The sequence below is a fragment of the Chiloscyllium plagiosum genome, chromosome 25 (assembly GCF_004010195.1).
Source record: "Chiloscyllium plagiosum isolate BGI_BamShark_2017 chromosome 25, ASM401019v2, whole genome shotgun sequence".
NCBI classification, from domain to species: domain Eukaryota; kingdom Metazoa; phylum Chordata; class Chondrichthyes; order Orectolobiformes; family Hemiscylliidae; genus Chiloscyllium; species Chiloscyllium plagiosum.
The window spans coordinates 49,708,770-49,725,109 of record NC_057734.1 but is presented as its reverse complement, the minus strand read 5'-3'; the positions used below and the strand labels follow the sequence as shown (position 1 = coordinate 49,725,109).

Here is a 16,340-nt window from a genome sequence, read left to right as displayed (position 1 = left end):
AGGGAACTAAAATGGGCAGTAATTGGGAGGTCAGGTCAGCCCTGCAGGCCCGGCTGAGATGCTCGGCGAGACGTGCCCTGAGTTTACGTTTGGTCTCACCGATGTAGAGAAGACCACATCGGGAGCACTGGATGCAGTGAACTAGGTTGGAGGAGAGACAGGTGAACTTATGTCTCACTTGGAAGGACTGTTTGGAGCCCTGAATGGAGGTGAGAGGGTGTACCTGGCAGGTTTTACATATTTTCCGGTTGCAGGAGAAGGTACCTGGGGGTTTGGGGGAATCGGTGGGAAAAGAGTAGCACAAACCAAGGATTGGTGAAGGGAGTCATTCTTGTGGAAGGGAAAGAGGGGTGGGGGAGGGGAAGATGGTCTTGGTGTTGGGGTTGGAGTTGGCGGTAGTGTTTAGGGATAATACGTTTGATGCGGAGACTGGCTGGGTGGTAGGTGAGGACAAGGGGGACTCTGTCTTTATTGTATTGGGAGGTGTTTAGAGCAGTGGAACAGGGAATAGAGGTAGTTCTCTGAGGGCTGTTTGGATGACTGTTGGGGAAAAAGCATATTGTTTGAAATAGCTGGACTTCTGGATGCTTGGGAGTGGAATGTCTCCTTGTCTGAGCAGAAGCGGCAGAGGCAAAGGAATTTGGAGAATGAATGGAGTTCTGGCAGGATACTGGGTGGGAGGAGGTGTAGTCCAGGTAGTTATGGGAGTCTGTAGGATTGTCATAAATGTCCGTCTGGAGCCTATCTTGAGGTTAAGAAAGGGGAGGGAGGTGTCCGAGATGGACCAAGTGAGGGCGGGATGGAAGTTGTGGGTGAAGTCGATGTGGTAGAGGCAGATACAATTACAACATTTAAAATACATTTGGACAGGTTCATGAATAGAAAGGGTCCAGAGGGATATGGGCCAAACACAGGCAAATAGGGCTAGTTCATTTTCGAAAAGCTGGTCAGCATGGATGAGTTGGGCTGAAGGGCATGTTTCCATGCTGTATGATTCTTTGACTCTAAATACTAGAAGACTGTGAGGAAGTCTAACTTGTCACTTGTTCCTATTATACTTGTAGGTGATAATGAATGTGTTGTGGTTTAATTACACTGTTAAGGACGCTGTGACTGAACCCAGAGTTCACAATCAACTAAACCCCAATGTGACTGAATTTGAGAAAGAAATGGAGAAGGTTTGTGTATATTTTGTGCATTTCTGTACGGGCTAGGTATTGGTTAATATTGCCATAGGGTTTGAAAGTTATGGATTTCCATTTACCTCCCACCAACCTCCCCACCTCTCTGGCTGCAAGAATCTCCTTTGTATCAGTCATCATGGAATTATACAAACTTGAAATGCATTCAGCCATTCATTCATGTACGTGTGTGTGTCAGCTGCACTCCCTGCACTCACCAAATGAGTCCTGTGTCTTTCTTTGTATCAAATATTTTCAAATATTTCTGTTTACCTTGAGGAGTGGAAATCATCTGATATAGGCTTTCAAAATCATGAGAGGTCTTGATGGATTGGACAGGGAGAAACTCTTTTGGTCTGTAGGAGGAGCAAGACCAAGAGGGAACAGATTTAAAGTGTTTTGCAAAAGCTGCAAACGTGAGGTGAGGAAATCTTTTTCACACAGCAAGTAGTTAGGGTGCAGAATTAATTAATTAATGGAACTAAGATGAAGTGCTTGGAGTGTTGATGCAGATGTGATGGGTTGAATGGCATTCTCCTGTACCATAACAATTTGGTGATTTATCCAATTTTCCTTTCAAAGATAGAATGCTCTTTGGACAAATCATATGAACCTTTTTCTTTACCCTCTTCACAATCTGTTAAATTAAATTAAGCTTGGTTTATTGGGTCCAGGTCGATGTGTTTGTTGATGGAGTTTGTGGATGAATGGTCTGACCTGGACCCAATATACCAACCACTACAGTGGACAGCTGAAACGTGTTTGTTGATGGAGTTTGTGGATGATTATTGGGTCCAGGTCGATGTGTTTGTTGATGGAGTTTGTGGATGAATGGTCCGACCTGGACCCAATATACCAACCACTACAGCGGACAGCTGAAACTGACAACCGGAAGCGGCAGGGACAGGCCACTCTAAACACCGGAGGAAACATCAAAGAAGCGCTTCGCAGGAGACTCCCAAGCACTGATGATGTCGCCCCAGGGGACGAAACGTTTGCAACAAAAACTTCCAGCTCGGCGAACAGAACCACAACAACTAAATTAAGCTTTCCAAAGCAATAAAATCTCTGTTAAATCACTTCTCAGCCTTCCCAAATTATCCCAGAATCCAAATCCCTCTCAGAATTATTATTCCCTAAATCCTGGTGTAATCCTGGAGAATCGAGGCTGAATGTTCTCTTTGGCATAAAGGTACCTTCTATTCTATGTTGTCCAAAAGCACACAAATCTTCGATTATGATGTAACAGTGCCTAGAACAAAAGTTAATAATTACACAACACCAGGTTATAGTCCACCAGGTTTATTTGGAAGCACTAGCTTTCAGGGTACTGCACTGAAGTGGTTGGACTATAACCTGGTGTTGTGTGATTTTTAACTTTGTCCACCTCAGTTCAATACTGGCACCTCCACATCATAGAACAAAAGGGTATTATACTTCTTTTACTCTTGTATGTTGTAATAAATGGAAAATCGTTCTAAAGATTTTACTGTATTTACCTACATACACCCCTTCAACAAACTACAACTAAAATAACCTTTGTTCATCACTATCATTTGCATCTCTAAATATTTGCTCAATATTCCAGTCAAATGTTTTCTTACTTTTTCATAAAATGTGGACATTGCTGCCAGGGTTTTATTGGAATTTCCCTGGATAGTTGTGGTTAAATGGATGGACAATATCAGACCCTGAATGGAGGGTGATTGTGACACAGTAAACAGTGAGATGCCTATAGTCCCTCAAGGATTAGGACTAATTGTGAATGTGAAATGCTCAGTACACAGCATGAATACCTGGGTGTTACCATTAACCAGAAACTAGACTAGAGAAACCATATACGTCCAGCCACATCCAGGACAAAGCAGCTTTCATAGAATCTCTACAGTGTGGAAACAGGCCCTTTGGCCTAACAAATCCACATTGTCTCTCCGGACAGTAACCCACCCAGACCCATTCCCTGACCCTATTACTCCACATTTACCCATGACTAATGCACCTAATCTGCACATCCCTGAACATTAAAGGCACTTTAGCATGGCCAATTCATCTAACCTGCACATCTTTAGATTGTGGGAGGAAAATGGAGCACCCAGAGGAAACCCACACAGGCACAGGGAGAATGTACAAACTCCACACAGACAGTTGTCTGAAGCTGGAATCGAACCCGGGTCCCTGGAGCTGTGAGGCAGCAGTGGTAGCCACTGAGCCACTGTGTCCTCTTCTGGATGGGTACACCAACCACCACCTAAAATATTCACTCCCTCCAACACCAGTGTGCAAATAGAAGTGAGAGGAGGGAAACAATCAAGCATTTTTATGCTTCAGGCAGAAATATAATATAGTATGTTTCCTTCTTAATGACGCCAAGGTCAAGGTTATCAATTTGCAGATTCCGAACATCCTGAGGGGGAAAGGTGAGCAGCCACTTATTGTGGTCCACACTGGTACCAATGACATAGGAAGAAAGATGGATATGGTCCTGCAGTCAGAACTTGGGAAGCTCTCAGGCAGTTCCTCAAAAGTGATCGTCTTTGGTTTATATTTAGGGGAGGTGACGGCTTAGTGGAATCATCACTGGATAGTTAATCCAGAAACCCAGATACTGTTCTGGGGACCCAGGTTCAACTCTCGCCATGGCAGATGGTGGAATTGAATTCAATAAAAAAGAAAATTAAAGTCTGGAGTTAAGAGTCTAATGATGGCCATGAATCCATTGCCAGAAAACCAATCTTGTTCACGAAAGTCACCTCTCAACTTTCTTCTCTCAAGAAAACAGCCTCAAGTCCCTCAGCCTTTTGTCATAAGTCCTTCCCTCCATAGCAGGCAACATTCTAGCAGATCTCCTCTGAACCTTTTCCAAACCTTTCACATCCTTCCTATAATGTGGTGACGAGAACTGCAAGCAATACTCCAAGTGGGTCTGCACCAGAGTTTTATACAGCTGCAGCATGACCTCATGGCTCCAAACCTCAATCCCTCCACCAATAAAAGCTAACACACCGTATGCCTTCTTAACAACCCTAATCAACTAGGGTGGCAACTTTCAGGGACCTATGTACCTGGACACCGAGATCTCTCTGCTCATCCACACTACCAAGAATCTTACCATTAGTCCAGTACTCTGCATTCCTATTGCTCCTTCCAAAGTGTATCACCTCACACCTTTACACATTAAACTCCATTTGCCACCTCTCAGCCCAGTTCTGCAGCTTATCTATGTCCCTCTGTAACCTGCAACATCCTTCAGCACTATCCATAACTCCACTGACCTTAGTGTCATCTGCAAATTTACTAACCCACCCTTCTACACCCTCCTCTAGGTCATTTATAAAAATGACAAACAGCAGGAGCCTCAACAGATCCTTGCGGTTCTCCACTAGTAATTGAACTCGAGGATGAACATTTCCCATCAACCACCACCCTCTCTCGTCTTTCAGCTAGCCAATGTCCGAGCCAAGTCACTAAATCACCCTCAATCCCATGCCTCCGTATTTTGTGCAATAGCCTACCTTGGGGAACCTCATCAAACACCTTACTGAAATTAATATACAACACATCAACCACTTTACCCTCATCCACCTGTTTGGTCACCTTTTAAAAAAACTCAATAAGGTTTGTGAGGCATGACCTACCCTTCACAAAACCTGTTGACTATCCCGAATCAACTTATTCCTTTTGAGATAATTATAAATCCTATCTCTTTTAACCTTTTACGCACTTTGCCCACAACCGAAGTAAGGCTCACTGGTCTATAATTACCAGGGTTGTCTCTACTCCCTTTCTTGAACATGGGGACAACATTTGCTATCCCCCAGTCTTCTGGCACTATTCCTGTGGACAATGACAACATAAAGATCAAAGCCAAAGGCTCGGCAATCACCTCCCTGGCTTCCCAGAGAATCCTAGGATAAATCCCATCCGGCGTGGGGACTTATCTATTTTCACACTTACCAGAATTGCTAACACCTCCTTGTGAACCTCAATCCCATCTAGTCTAGTAGCCTGACTCTCAGCATTCTCCTCAACAAATTGTCTCTTTCTAGTGTGAATACTGATGAAAAATATTCATTTAGTGCTTTCCCCTATCTCCTTGGACTCCATGCATAACTTCCCACTATTGTCCTTGATTGGCCATAATCTTACTCTAGTCATTCACTTATCTAGCTTCCCACAGAGTTCTCGGGACACCTGATCAGGTCCTGGGGATTTATCCACCTTTAACCGTCTCAAGACATCTAGCACTTCCTCTTCTGTAATCTGGGCATTTTGCAAGATGTCACCATCTATTTCCCTACAGTCTATATCTTCCATATCCTTTTCCACAATAAATACTGATGCAAAATACTCATTTAGTATCTCCTCCATTTTCTGTGGCTCCAGACAAAGGCTGCCTTGCTGATCTTTAAGGGGCCCTATTCTCTCCCTATCGGAAAGATGTTGTGAAACTTAAAAGGGTTCAGTTCACACAGAGGGTGGTACGTGTATGGAATGAGCTGCCAGAGGAAGTGGTGGAGGCTGGTACAATTGCAACATTTAAGAGGCATTTGGATGGGTATATGAATAGGAAGAGTTCGGAGGGATATAGGCCAGGTGCTGGCAGGTGGGACTAGATTGGGTTGGGGGGATATCTGGTCGGCATGGACGGGTTGGACCGAAGGGTCTGTTTCCATGCTGTACATCTCTATGACTCTATGACTCTATTCTTTTATTCCTGATGTACCTATAGAAAGGGTTAGAGTTTTTCTTGATCCTATCTGCCAGTGACATCTCATGCCCCCCCTCAAACCCCCATTTTTGGCTCTCTCTTTAGGTCTTTCCTGGCTAACTTGTAACTCACAAGTGCCCTAATTGAGCCTTCACACCTCATCTTAACATAAGCCTCCTTCTTCCTCTTGACAAGAGCTTCAACTTCTTTAGTAAACCACGGCTCCCTCACTCGACCACTTCCTGCCTGCCTGACAGGTACATACTTATCAAGGACACGCAGTAGCTGTTCCCTGAATAAGCTCCACATTTCAGTTGTGCCCATCCCCTGCAGTTTCCTTCCCCATCCTATGCATCCTAAATCTTGCCGGATTACATCATAATTGCCTTTCCCCCAGCTATAACTCTTGTCCTGCAGTATATACCTATCCCTTTCTATCGCTAAAGTAAACATAACCAAATTGTGGTCACTATCACCAAAGTTCTCGCCTACCTCCAAATCTTCCACCTGGCTGGGGTCATTACCCAGTACCAAATCCAATGTAGCTTTGCCCCTTGTTGCCCCTTGTTGGCATAAGCCCATACTGAAGAAGGGCTTATGCCCGAAACGTCGATTCTCCTGCTCCTTGGATGTTGCCTGACCTGCTGCGCTTTTCCAGCAACACATTCCCTCCGGAGAGAATGTCTTAAGAAGAAAGGTTGAGGGAGCTAGGGCTTTTCTCATTGGAGTGAAGAAGGATGAGAGGTGACTTGATAGAGATGCACAAAATGTTGAGAGACATAGATAAATTGGATTAGACAGAGACTTTTCCTCATGGTGGAAATGTCGATTGTGAGGGGGCATAATTTTAAGGTAATAGGAGGAAGGTTTAGGAGAGATGTCAGGAGAGAGAGGACGGTTCTTTACTCAGACAGTGTTGGGTGTATGGAATGCACTGCCAGCAGTGGCAGTAAAGTCAGACACATTCAGGACATTTAAGCGACTCTTGGATACGCACTTGGAAGTTACTACAATGAAGGGTATGTAGGCTAGTCTGATCTTAGAGTAGGATAAAAGGCCAGCACAACATTGAGGGCCGAAGGGCCTGTACTGTGCTGTAATGTTCTATGTTCTATGTTCTATTTGTCTACATACTGTGTCAGGAAACCCTCCTGCACACAAAAACTGACCCATCTAAAGTACTCGAACTAGAGCATTCCCAGTCAATATTTGGAAAGTTGAAGTTCCCCATAACAACTACTCTGTCACTCTCACTCCTATCTAGAATCATCTTTGCTATCCTTTCCTCTACATCTCTAGAAGTATTCGGAGGCCAATAGAAAACTGCCAACAGGGTGACCTCTCCTTTCCAGTTTCTAACCTCAGCCCAAACATCCTTTCTGCCACCACAATACTATATTTGATTAACAATGCACACCTCCTCCTCTTTTACCATCGTCTCTGTTCTTACTGAACCATTTAAACACTGGAATCCGCAACAACCATTCCTGTCCCTACTCTATCCATGTCTTTGAAATGGCCACAACATCAAAGTCCCAGATACCAACCCATGCTGCAAGTTCACCCACCTTATTCTGGATGCTCCTGGTACACACTTCAAACCAACTTCCTGCTTGCCAGTGCCCTCTTGTGACCTTGAAACCTTAATTGTTACCTCACTACTCTCACCCTCCTGGATACTGGAACTACAATTTAGGCTCCAATCTCCCCCTGCTGAATTAGTTTAAACCCTCCTGAAGAGCATTAGCAAATTTACCCCCCACTAGAATATTGGTACACCTCTGGTTCAGGTGTAGACCATCCTGTTTGTAGAGGTCCCACCTACCTCAGAAAGAGCCCCAATTATCCAGGAATCCAAAACCCTCCCTCCTGCACCATTCCTGCAGCCATGTGTTCAACTCCTCTCTCTCCCTATTCCTCGTCTTGCTAGCACACATCACAGATAACAAACCAGAGATAACAACTGTGTTTGTTCTAGCTCTAAGCTTCTACCCAACACCCTGAATTTCTCCCTTAAACCCCTATCCCTTTTCCTACTATGTCGTTAGTGCCTATGTGGACCACGACTTGGATCTGCTACCCCATCCCCTTAAGGATCCCCAAAACACGATCAGAGACATCATGAACCCTGGCACCTGGGAGGCAGCACACCAACCGTGAGTCTCTCTTGTTCCCACAGAACCTCCTATCTGTCCCCCTAACTATGGAGTCCCCAGTGACTAATCCCGTGAATCAATGCATTAAAAAAAACTTTCTATTATTACATTCAAATAAAGTTAGAATTAGAAGGTTGGAACAAGTGAATGCCTGACTGGTGAGAAGATGCCTGACATAAGGCTTTTTTACACCAGGGACTATGAAACAAATTCAGGGGGTGATGGACCCCATTCAGGCTGGAGGAGTTGCCTCAAAACAGCCTAAGGATTAACTTTCTTGCAGCACGATTTGCCAATGCTATTGGGGAGGGATTAAACTAATTTGACAGGTGTGGGACTGGGAACCAGGATGGGTATGAGAGGCACACAAAGTGGAACAGAGAAATAGAGAAACAGATAGCACTAGAATGGGAAATATTAAGATATTAGCTTGCTTCAACTTGGGTTACTGTGCATGTATACGGTAAGTAAGGTTGCGACTGGCAGACACAAATATCCACATAAAAGTACAGTTTGTGGCAATAATGGATACCTGTCACAAAGAAGGGCAAGACTGTATATTAATTATTGAGGGTTGCCTCAAGGTATTTTGGAAAGATTAGGAAGTAAAGTAGGTGGCAGTGTTGTTTAAGAAAAACACAGCAGTGCTAGAGAGAGAGGAGATACAATTGCATTGTTTGCTGTACTTTGTAAGGCCATCAACTAGATGGAAATATGTGCAGGAACAAATTTGCAAGAACAATACAGACAAGTGCAAGAATTCTATGGTAGCTTTATTGGGGACTTTAGTGAGGGATTGTAGGAATGAAAAGGACAGAGAGGGCAAGAGCCTCTGAGAGTTTGTGCAAGAGATTTTCAGGATGAGTATGTTTCAAGGCCAGGGGCAGGAGGCATTCTTAAAGATGATTCTTGGGAACATGTTGGACCAGGCGATGCAATTATCAGTAGGGCATCATGTGGAGAATAATTTTCATATCACAAAATTTAGGCTGGTTTTGGGAAAGAACAGGGTAAGTAGACTTAATTGGAGCAAATTCAACTTCAACTCAGTAAGAATGAATCTGGCCAAGGTAAACTGGAATCCCAAAACTGGCAGATAAAATTCTACCTGAACTGAACTGTACCTTTAAAGAGACAGTTCCGATGCCGTTAAGGTATATTCCTAAGAACAGAACGAAGGGTTGCAGGGATGGGAGTGGGAGTTGGGAGGTGGGGAGAAAATGAAAAACTCTCTTGATGATAAAGAGGTAGATGATACAAAAGTATGCTTATGACAGGTGTCAGATTCTGACCAAATAAGGGAAGCCATCAGAAACTATGAGAAGAGACTGATAGATTACAAGAAATTGGAGCAGGAGAAAGATGTTTAGAATATAGAACATGGAACAGCACAGCACAAGAACAGGCCGTTTGGCCCACATGTCTGTGCCAACCATGATGCCGATCTAAACTAATCTCATCTGTCTGCACATGGTCTATATCCCTCAACTGCCCGCCTGTTCAAGTTTTGGGGTAACCCCTCCCCCAGCCTGAATAGGGTCCATCTCCCCTGGAATTTGTTTCATTGTTCCAGGCATAAAAAAACCCCTCTGTCTTGCATCTTCTCACCAGTCAGGCATTTACCTGTTCTAACCTTCTAGATCTATTTTTATTTGTGTTGCTATTGTATCTGCTTCTATCACCTTCTGTGTGAAAAACTTTCCTCACACATCTCCTTTAAACTTTCCTCCTCTCACCTTAAATCTATGTCTCCTAGTATTGGACATTTCTACCCTGGAAAAAAAGACTTGGACTGTCCACTCTATCCATGCCTCTCATAATTTTAAATATTTCTATTAGGTCATCCTTCAGCCTCTGATGCTCCAGTGAAAACAATTCAAGTTTATTCAACCTCTTATTGCTAATACACTTCAATCTAATGCAATACCCTGGTAAACCTCTTTTGCATCCTCTCCAAAGCCTTCACATCCTTCTGATAGTGGGGTGACCAGAATTGCAGCAAATACTCCAAATGTAGTATAACTGAAGTCTTACACATTACACATGATTTGCCAACTTTTATACTTAATGCCCCAACCAATAAAAACAAGTATGTTGTACACTTTCCTTACCACCTAATCCACTGTGGGTCTACTATCAGGGAGCCATGGGCTCGTGCTCTATGTTCTCTCTAATGTTCCTACCATTGACTGTATACTTTCTTCTTTCATTTAACCTCCAAAGGTGCATTACGTCACTCTTGTCCAAATTAAATTTCATCTGCCACTTCTGTGCCCAACTTTCCAACTAATCTATAGCTAGCTGTATCCTTTGGTCACCTTCTTCACTATTTGCAATTCCACCAATTTTCATGTCATCTGCAAATTTACTATGTTTTATCCAAATAATTTATACATAGAAATTACAAATAACAGAGGTCCCAGTACTGATCCTTGCTGGTCAAAGATCTCCAGTCAGAAAATACCTCTCTACAACTTACCTCTGTCTTCTGTGATTAAGCCAATTTTATCCACCGTTCCAACTCACCATGGATCCTATGTGACTTGATATTCTGGACCAACCTGTCATGTGGGACTCTGTCAAATGCTTTAGTAAAGTCCATGTAGACAAAATCCGTTGTGCTACCTTCACCAATCATCTTCATTATTTCTCAAAAACCTCACTCTATTTGTGAGACAAGACCTTACCCCTATAAAGCCATGCTGTCTATCACTAATAAGTCAATTTTTCTCCAAATGCGAGTAAGTTCTTTCCTTAAGAATTTTCTCCAATAATTTCCCCACTAGTGACCTGAGGCTCGCCAGCCTATAATTTCTTGGATGATCCCAGCTGCCTTTCTTAAAAAAAAGAACAACATTGGCTATTTATCACTCTTCTAGGTCCCGGCCTGTGCCTAAAGAGGATACAAAGACCACTGCTAAGACCCTAGCAATCTCCACCTTTGCCTCCTTCAGTATCTTGGGATAGATCCCATCAGGCCCTGGGGATGTATCTATCTTAATGTTTTTCAAGAAAACTCAACATCTCCTTCTTAATGTTGACATGCCCCAGAATGTCAACATGCCCCTCCCTAATCTTATCGTTATTCATGTCCTTCTCCTTTGTGAATACCAAGGCAAACTAAAAATTCAGGACCTCACCCACTTCCTCTGGTTCTGTGCATAAATTTCTTCCTTTGTCCTTGAGTGGACCTACCCTTTCCCGACCTACCCTCGTATATAAAATGATTTGGTATTCAACTTAATCCTACTTGCCAAGGACATTGGATTTCCCCCTTTAGCTCTTGTATTTTCTTGTTTAAGTTCTTTCCTGCTCCCTTTATATTCTCAAAGACCCTGTCTGATATCAGTTTCCTAAACCTTATATATGCTTCCTTTTTCTTTCTGATTAACTTTTCAGTATCTCTTTTCATCCCTGGCTCCTGAATCTTGTCATCCTTATCTTTCAACCTCATTGGAACATTCTGGTCCTGAATTCTAATCAACTGGCCTTTAATGGACTTCCGTATGTCACATGTGGATTTACTCTCAAACAGCCACCCCAATTTAACTTCTCCAGTTCCTCCCTGAAGCCTGCTGCACCATTCTATAAGACCATAGCTGATTGTGGCCCATTGATCCGCGTCAGTCAACAAAGATCTGACATCAATATTCTCATGTTCAGGCTTTTGGCCTACAGCCCAGGAGACTAGTACAATGCAAGTGATTAATAATGTTGCATAAATGTTACAAGAGTTTCTGATTCAGCCACCAGATAATGAGTTCCAAACTCCCACCAGTTCTTAATAAAGAAAGTTAGCCTTAAAGCTCTTCATAACCTTCTACCTCTTCACTTATAACTACGCTTTCCATTTATTAACCTCTCTACTAATGGAGAAAATACCTTTCTATCCACCCTACCAATGCCCCTCATAATCTTATACACCTCTGCCAGGTGCCCCCCTCAACTTTCACTGCTCCAAGAAAAACAAATCCTACCTATTCAAACTTTCCTCAGTTTAAACCTTTCACTATGAAAGCATGGCAGCACCCTGGCAAATCTCCTTCTGCCCCTACTCGAGTGCAATCACAACTTTCTTATAACATGTTGTCCAGAACTGCACACAGTATTCCAATTATGGCCTAACAAGCACTTTATATAATACCAGCATAACCTCCTCACTCATGTATTCAATGCCTTGACTAATAAAGGCAAGTATCCCATATGCTATCTTGACTAACTTACCAACCTACCCTGCCACCTTCAGGGATCTGGATACTGAGAGTCATGGAACACCAGCACTGCAGAAAGAGACCTTTCTTTTTTTTATTTCAAAAATATACTTTATTCATAAAATATTTTGATGATCTGTACAATTGGTCATGCCATACATCCGTAAACATTCCATTTCTTGGTATACAGAGACAGAGCAATCATTCAGATATATACAGGTCTGTACGATTACATTTTGAGCTGAGGTGTCAGCGGAGCCCAAATGACTGTGCGGGCCCCCTGTTCTTCTTTAGGCAGGCAGATGTTACACGGTGGTCTTTCCCCACTGCGCCTTGGCGGCAGCTGCCCCAAGCTTCAGCACGTCCCTCAACACGTAGTCCTGGACCTTGGAATGTGCCAGTCTGCAGCACTCAGTCGGGGTCAACTCCTTCAGCTGGAAGATCAACAGGTTTCGGACTGCCCAGAGAGCGTCCTTACCGAGTTGATGATCCTCCAAGCACACTTGATGTTCGTCTTGGTGTGCGTCCTGGGGAACAGACCGTAGAGCATGGAGTCCTGTGTCATGGCACTGCTTGGGACGAACCTCGACAAACACCACTGCATTCCTCTCCAGACTTCCTCTGCGTAGGCACATTCCAGAAGGAGGTGTGTGACAGTCTCATCCCCCCCGCAGCCGCTTCAAGGGCAGTGTGCGGTGCGGGGGAGAGAGACCTTTCACCCCATTAGGCTGCAGCAACCCCCAAGGCACACCCTACCCAGACCCAGACCCACCCCCCCCATCCTATCCCCATCACACCACATTTTACTATGGCTAACCCACCGGCCTACATATCCCTGGTTTCTATAGGGCAGTTTGGCATGGACAATTCATCTAACATGCACACCAAGGTCCCTCTGATCTCCAGTACTTTCCATTGTTCTAACATTAATAACCTCTTGCCTTTTAGCTCTCTCCAAGTGCATGACCTCACAGTTCTTCAGGTTGAATTCCATTTGCCATTGCTCCGCCCACTTATCCAGTCCATTGCTAACCTCCTGCAGTTAACAGCTGTCCTTTTGAACATTTACCACTGAACCAATTTTTGTTATACGCAAATTTCTAGATCATAATCTTTCATTTCAGTCCAGTCATAATTTATACCACAAACAGCAAGAGCTGCAGCAATGATTCCTGTGAAACCCCACTGGAAGCAGATTTCCAGTCACAGAAACACCCCACTGTTATCATTCTCTGCTTTATGTTTCTTCAGACGATTTTGCATCCAATGTGCCACTTTGCCTTGGATCCCACTGGCTCTTACTCTCTTGACCAGTCTGCCATTATCAAAAGCCTTGATAATTGGGGCAGCTTGGTGGCTCAGTGGTTAGCACTGCTGCCTCACAGTACCAGGGACCTGGGTTTGATTCCAGCCTCGGGCAACAGTCTGTGTGGAGTTTGCACATTCTCTCCATGTCTGCATGGGTTTCCTCCCACAGTCCAAAGATGTGCAGGTTAGGTGAATTGGCCACGCTAATTTGCCCACAGTGTACATGAATGTGTAGGTTAGGTGCATTAGTTATTGGAAATATAGGGTAGGGGAATGAGTTTGGGTCAGGTAATTTTCAGAGGGTCCAAGTGGACTTGTTGGGCCAAAGGACCTATTTCCTCATTGTAGGGATTCTAGGATTCTATAATGTCTGCGTAGATGAGCATGTGTAGTCGTATAGGGCGAGAATCAAATGTGAAGGGCATTGTAGGGGAAGGGAAGGCAATTAATTTGGAAGATATGAGAAGAAATCTTTCTAGGTTCTGTGGAAAGTGAGTTTCCATGAAACTTGAAAACTGACACAACCATGAAAACTTTAAGGTTGGTCCACTGAACTCTCTTCTCTAAAAAAAACTTTGGATGCTAGGGAATAATTGGCGCTTTTAAAACTAACATTGATCGATTTTTATTTGGTAAAATATCAAGGGTTCTGGATTAAAAACATACAAACTCTGTTGTTGTACAGATTAGCCATGACTTCATTGAAGAGCTGGTTAAAGTTCCTTGTTCCTATGAGTTCCGAACACTCACTGGCACCAAATTTCATTCATTATATCCACTCCTCATCTATACCATTCCAATATCAGAAAAAATCTGCAATACGTTTTTTTTATTACTAAGTCAAACCTTTGATAATGAATTCATACTTCCTGACCTTTGTTGGTTTTGTAGGCTATACAAGAAGGCTTGCAAGAGAGACAGCACACATTGAAGATGGTAACCAACCTTCTTTCAGGTGGTATAGTCCAGGCCATCGTCAGAGACAAAGGAAAGTGGTTTGTTGAATCAGACTACCGTAAAGAGGGCAGGCCTGCAGGTTACTGATGGGCCCGTGGGGCTGTGATCAGCAGAATTGTGTTAAAGTTCATTTTGCTCCAGCAAGTCATAAAATTTCAGGAATAATTAACTAAAGGAAAGATACTGAGTGAATACAATCAATAAACAATGGTTTTTAATCAAGCTCATCCAATGTACATTTGATATTTGCTATATTTTTACTCTGCAAAAAATCTATCTTCATAAAGCAGGCCCCAACAGTGTTACAAAGACATTGCCTTGAGTTCAAGGCAAGGTTTTGTCAGTTATTAATCTTATTTCATCAGATCGAAGCATTAAGTTGCTGGAAAAGTTTCTATCTGTTAATCAGGTTAAACATTTGCTGGCAATGAATTCAAAGCTGGACTGTTTAGATCCAATAGGTTGGCAATGGTAATAGAAATAAAACCCAAATTAAAACTGAGAAGTTGCACACCTCTAAGGACCTTACAGCTCAATCAGTAGATACACAGGGATGAATTTCTGCACTCTTCTTCCAACGATTTCAGTACCTGCAGTGGAAGCAATGCCAGATATTGGACATAAGCACTATTCACATTTTTCTTGAGTTTCTTACACCAAAGTTCTAGCCTCCGTTTGGTGTTCTCTGTACCATCACGTCTAGGAATGGGAGTTGGCTATCCTTTTCTTCCTCTCTCGTGAATCGGATTCCTGTGAGTGTGACGCTGGTGATCCGGTGTGTTTTTTCTATTTCCGTGTTTTTAATGATTACAAACGTGTCATCGACATATCTGATCCAGAGTTTGGGTTGAATTTGTGGTAGGACTGTTTGTTCTAACCTTTGCATGACTGCCTCTGCTATGAGTCCCGAGATTGGTGAGCCCATGGGTGTTCCGTTGATTTGTTCGTATATCTGGTTGTTGAATGTGAAGTGTGTTGTGAGGCACAAGTCCAGTAGTTTAAGTATGACATCTTTGTTAATAGGTTCCACGTCCTGTTGTCTGTTCTGTATGTCCAGCAGGTTGACTATTGTTTCTCTGGCTAGGGTTTTGTCAATAGAGGTGAATATACCGGCCACTACAGCAGACAGCTGAAACTGAAAACCGGAAGCAGCAGGGACAGGCCACTATAAATGCCGGAGGAAACACCACAGAAACGCTTCACAGGAGGCTCCCAAGCACTGAGGATGTCATTTAGACAGGGGACAAAAATTTCCAGCTCGGCGAACAGAACCACAACATATTTGCTATATTTTTACTCTGCAAAAAATCTATCTTCATAAAGCAGGCTCCAACAGTGTTACAAAGACATTGCCTTGAGTTCAAGTCAAGGTTTTGTCAGTTATTAATCTTATTTCATCAGATCGAAGCATTAAGTTGCTGGAAAAGTTTCTATCTGTTAATCAGGTTAAACATTTGCTGGCAATGAATTCAAAGCTGGACTGTTTAGATCCAATAGGTTGGCAATGGTAATAGAAATAAAACCCAAATTAAAACTGAGAAGTTGCACACCTCTAAGGACCTTACAGCTCAATCAGTAGATACACAGGGATGAATTTCTGCACTCTTCTTCCAACGATTTCAGTACCTGCAGTGGAAGCAATGCCAGATATTGGACATAAGCACTATTCACATTTTTCTTGAGTTTCTTACACCAAAGTTCTAGCAGACAAGCAGAAGAACTTCTTGAGATGTTCTGCCCCCTTTGTTGCTCTATTGAGTGAATGCAATCTTTTGTAATCAATGTAATCAATTCCGCAGAGTCCAATCTCTAACTGATA

General features: G+C 43.1%; 1 protein-coding gene across 1 annotated transcript in view; it reads left to right on the top strand.

Moving 5' to 3' along the window:
- Positions 1–14,608, top strand: part of LOC122562432 (glutathione hydrolase 1 proenzyme-like) — a 71,112-nt gene extending 56,504 nt beyond the window's left edge. The window contains exons 8-9 of the mRNA XM_043715289.1: positions 1,065–1,178; positions 14,456–14,608. Of these exons, the coding sequence (XP_043571224.1) occupies positions 1,065–1,178; positions 14,456–14,608 (267 nt within the window). The remainder of the gene's footprint in view (positions 1–1,064; positions 1,179–14,455) is intronic.
- Positions 14,609–16,340: the final 1,732 nt, after the last annotated feature.